This window comes from Lactuca saligna, chromosome 1 (assembly GCF_052625555.1).
Source record: "Lactuca saligna cultivar CGN05327 chromosome 1, ASM5262555v1, whole genome shotgun sequence".
NCBI lineage: Eukaryota > Viridiplantae > Streptophyta > Magnoliopsida > Asterales > Asteraceae > Lactuca > Lactuca saligna.
The window spans coordinates 89,447,019-89,450,920 of NC_136417.1; the positions used below are offsets into that span (position 1 = coordinate 89,447,019).

Consider the following 3,902-nt stretch of genomic DNA (forward strand, 5'->3'; position numbering starts at 1 on the left):
GCTGGCCAGGACCTCTACCACCTGGGAAAGGTGGGTCCTCAGCTCCGTCTCCCCCATGTCCACGACCCATGACAGCAGCCATGGTAAACATAAACAACAGCCACACTCTCATCATTTCTTGAAAAATTATAAGATATACAAATACAATTTTTATTATAGATACACATTACATAGAAATAAACATTTAGATAGGAATAAACATTTAGATAGGAATAAACATTTCCATTTAAACTAGAAATCCAAATACAGTTCATATTACAAACACATATTACAAATACATATTACATAAGAACTATTCTAATCAGAATCTTCCTCATATCCTTCAGTGTCTTCTTCGGTATCATAGTCAGAATCGGTGTCATCGTAATCAGTATCGCAATCAGAAACATCATTGACTCTACCAGTTGGCAGAGGAACTTCAGATGCACTTTCTACATCAACAATGACTCTAGGAATGTTTTGAAAGTACATGCTGAAATCGATAAAAAGTGGAGCATCGGATGAAGAGATATTTTGAAGTACATCGACATCGTCTACATTTTCGTGTGAGACATTGTCAACATTTTGAACAAGGTCATCGTTCGATGGTAGATCCCAAATACTTCGATGATTAACATGCTCGACAACACACCGATGGTTATTGTTTGGCTCTCTGATGTAGAACACTTGTTTGGCTTGTGACGCATATATGAGTTGATCATCTTTGTATGCTTCGCGTCGTGTGTCGATACTGGTGAAACTATCACTAGAAATAACTCCTGTTCGAGTATCAAACCACTTGCAACGAAATAGTACAGTTGAATAATCATGTGTATACCTCAACTCTATAATCTCTTCTAACTAGCCATAATACTTCTCGCCTTTCTCACCCACCGCTAAAACCCCAGAGTTTTGTGTTGTACGTTGTGTGTCACGACTAAGTACCATAAACCTAACACCATTGACTATGCATGCGGTGTAAGAATAGGCATTCATTTGCGGGCCCATTGCAAGAACCGACAACTCTTCGTGGAATTCTGGAGATTTTTCTATTTTCATTTGATGAACCTAACAATTATAAATTAATATGTATTATGTATTCGTTAGATCAATGAAAAAAATTTGTTTATTAATTTATATTACCTTTTCACGAAACCAATTACGAAATTCTCTCTTTTCATCACTTTGGGGATGCTCAGATTTGAATTTCCTATGTTGATGACCAAAAGATATAGATTTAAAAAGATAAAATAAAAAATTAAGAATGAAAGTTAGAGATAAGATTAATTACTTGATATACTGTCTGACTTCTTCACAGCTATTCAATACAAACCATTACATGTTATGCATTTCCGTTAAATTAAGAGTTTTGATTTGAGTTGTGCTGGTCGGTCGACATTTAGACTCAAACATCCAAAACTTTGTTTTTTCAATGACAACATCTACATTTCTTTCCGGACGATTCTTTACATCTCGAAGGTACATTGAATAAAATGATAAAGCTTCTTCAGCAACATAACCCTCAGCTATAGAACCTTCTGGCTTCGCCTTGTTTCTGACATAGTTTTTTAGTTTTTTCATATATCTCTCGAATGGAAACATCCATCTCATACAAACCAGGCCTCCAGCAATTGCTTCATCAGGTAAATGCAAAAGTAAATGAACCATAATGTCAAAAAACGCCGGAGGATAAATCAATTCTAACTTGCACAAGATTGCAATAATGTCTACTTTTGCTTTCCTCATATCCTCCACCTTCAATGTTCTGGAACAAAGTTGCTTGAAAAACGTACAAAGGTCTACAATAGGTGTATAAGTATCTTTGTCTAACAACCCTCTTACTCCAATCGGTATCAAACGTTGAATAAGAATGTGGTGGTCATGCGATTTCAACCCAATAATGTTAGTATTGGTATCGTTCACTTTTTTTTTTTTTTTTGGAAAGGGAACTTTCCTAACGAGGGTTTCCGGGCCAGCTTTCGCGCACCGGCTAATCCCCCGCTGCAAACATAAAGCTTTGCCTTATGCCCTGGAGTCACTGCAGGCGAACCTCCATGGCCACAAGGGCTGATGTTAGAACCAAACCCATCCGACAGCTTAACCTCTTTTATAAATTGACAAAAGAGTTGTCGACTAGATTTCGTGAAAGAGTATCTTGCCTGGGGTCTATGAAACTTGTCACCATTTTTTTGCAACCATTCATTTCTCCGAATGTTTAGAATTCTCAAGTCCTCTCGTGCATTTGATGTGTCTTTGGTTTTATCGTTCATTAGGAGAGTACCTAACAAACTCTCGTCCACATTTTTCTGGACATGCATGACATCTATATTGTGTTTCAACTGTAGAGAAGACCAATACTCGAGTTCGAAGAAAATGCTTCGTTTCGACCAGTTCAACTCATAATCTTGCCGCTTTGGCTCCCCGCCTCCATGCTCAAGATGTTTACCTGGTTTACGAGTTAGTAGACGACCTAGCTGCTCTTGTATGTCATCATTATTAAAGTGTCTCGGAGCGGGTCTTGTCTCTTCCATCCCATTAAAGTCCAACCTCTTTCTTAACGGATCATTAGCATCTAGGAAATGACGATGACCGATATATACGACTTTGTTTGTTGCACGGTACGAAGGAGTGTCTTCATTGCAAGTAGCACATGCTCTGTACCCTTGCCCACTCCAACCCGATAAACTACTACGAGCTGGCCAATCGTTTATTGTCCACAACAACATAGCTCTCATCGTGAAGAATGTGTTTGTCGCCGCATCTTTAATACGTACGCCTGAGTTCCACAAATGTTTAAGCTCTTCCACCAACGGTCTAAGGAAAACATCCATATCCTTACCTGGAGCTTTCGGTCCTGGAATCAACAAAGTCAACATGAATGATGACTCTTTCATACAAAGCCAGGGTGGCAGATTGTATGTGGTGAGTATGACCGGCCATGTGCTATGTGGATTACACATGTTTCCAAATGGATTGAAACCGTCAGCTGAAAGACCTAGTCGTACGTTACGGGGTTCACTCGAGAAGTCGGGGTATTTTTTATCAAAATCTTGCCAATGTTCCCCATCAACAGGATGAATCATCACACCATCTTCTGAACGTCTGGTACTATGCCAAATCATATTTTTGGCAGTGTGCCTCGAACAATATAAACGTCGTAGTCTAGGGGTCACAGGAAAGTACCGTAACACCTTATGAGGTACTTTCTTACCCTTGGTGTTTTTATCGATCCATCGGCTCTCTTTACAAACGGGACAAACTTGCAATGAATCATGTTCTTTCCAAAAGAGACAACAATCGTTTTTACACACATGTATCGACTCATACCCCAGGCCAATAGACTTTAGTTTCTTTTTGGCTAGATAATGTGAAAGGGGAACCTTGTTGCCTTTGGGAAATGCTAATTGCAAGAGCTCAAGGAGTTGATCAAATGAACTATCAGTCCATTTGTTGTTCACCTTGATATGCATTAACTTTGCTAGAAACTCAAGGGAAGAAAAGATGCAACCAGTATACAATTGAGTTTCCATTTCTTCCAACAACTGTGCAAAATCATCATCCACACCGCTACCCCTTGTATTCGAGGTTCCTTCATCGAGGTTGGTATCATTTTCTCTCGACTCCCACATCACATCGTCGATTAAATCAGCCATTTCGTTACTTGGCAAGACGACGGGAGGAATAAAAGATTCACCATGATAGATCCAAATTTTGTACGCCTTACTGAAACCATTTATAAATATATGGCGTTCAACTACAGTCGGGTACTTGAAGTAACGGTTATCACATTTTTCACACGCACATCTGATTTTACCATTACTATCAAGGTGCAACTTCGACTTCTCAATAAAAGCTTTGAGTCCTGCTTGGAACTCGGGATGGTTTCGATATGGATTAGTAGTCCAGCTTTTATCAATAGACAT

The 3,902-nt window shown here is 39.1% G+C and overlaps 1 protein-coding gene across 1 annotated transcript; it reads right to left on the minus strand.

The window, feature by feature from the left end:
* Positions 1–297: 297 nt before the first annotated feature.
* LOC145009602 (uncharacterized) lies at positions 298–3,902 on the minus strand. The gene is made up of 5 exons (XM_078968267.1): positions 2,065–3,902; positions 1,400–1,744; positions 1,271–1,297; positions 1,123–1,189; positions 298–777 (listed from the first exon to the last, which is right to left on the minus strand). The coding sequence occupies exons 1-5, from the start codon at positions 3,900–3,902 to the stop codon at positions 298–300; spliced, it is 2,757 nt and encodes a 918-aa protein (XP_078824393.1).

Bases quoted from the DNA above. Each gene is read 5' to 3' on its own strand.
- LOC145009602 (XM_078968267.1), bottom strand. From the start codon at position 3,902: ATGTCTATTGATAAAAGCTGGACTACTAATCCATATCGAAACCATCCC. The intron at 1,190-1,270 runs GTAATTAATCTT...TCATCAACATAG, and splicing joins GAAGTCAGACAGTATATCAA to GAAATTCAAATCTGAGCATC. The intron at 778-1,122 runs GTAATATAAATT...TTTCGTTGCAAG, and splicing joins GTAATTGGTTTCGTGAAAAG to TGGTTTGATACTCGAACAGG.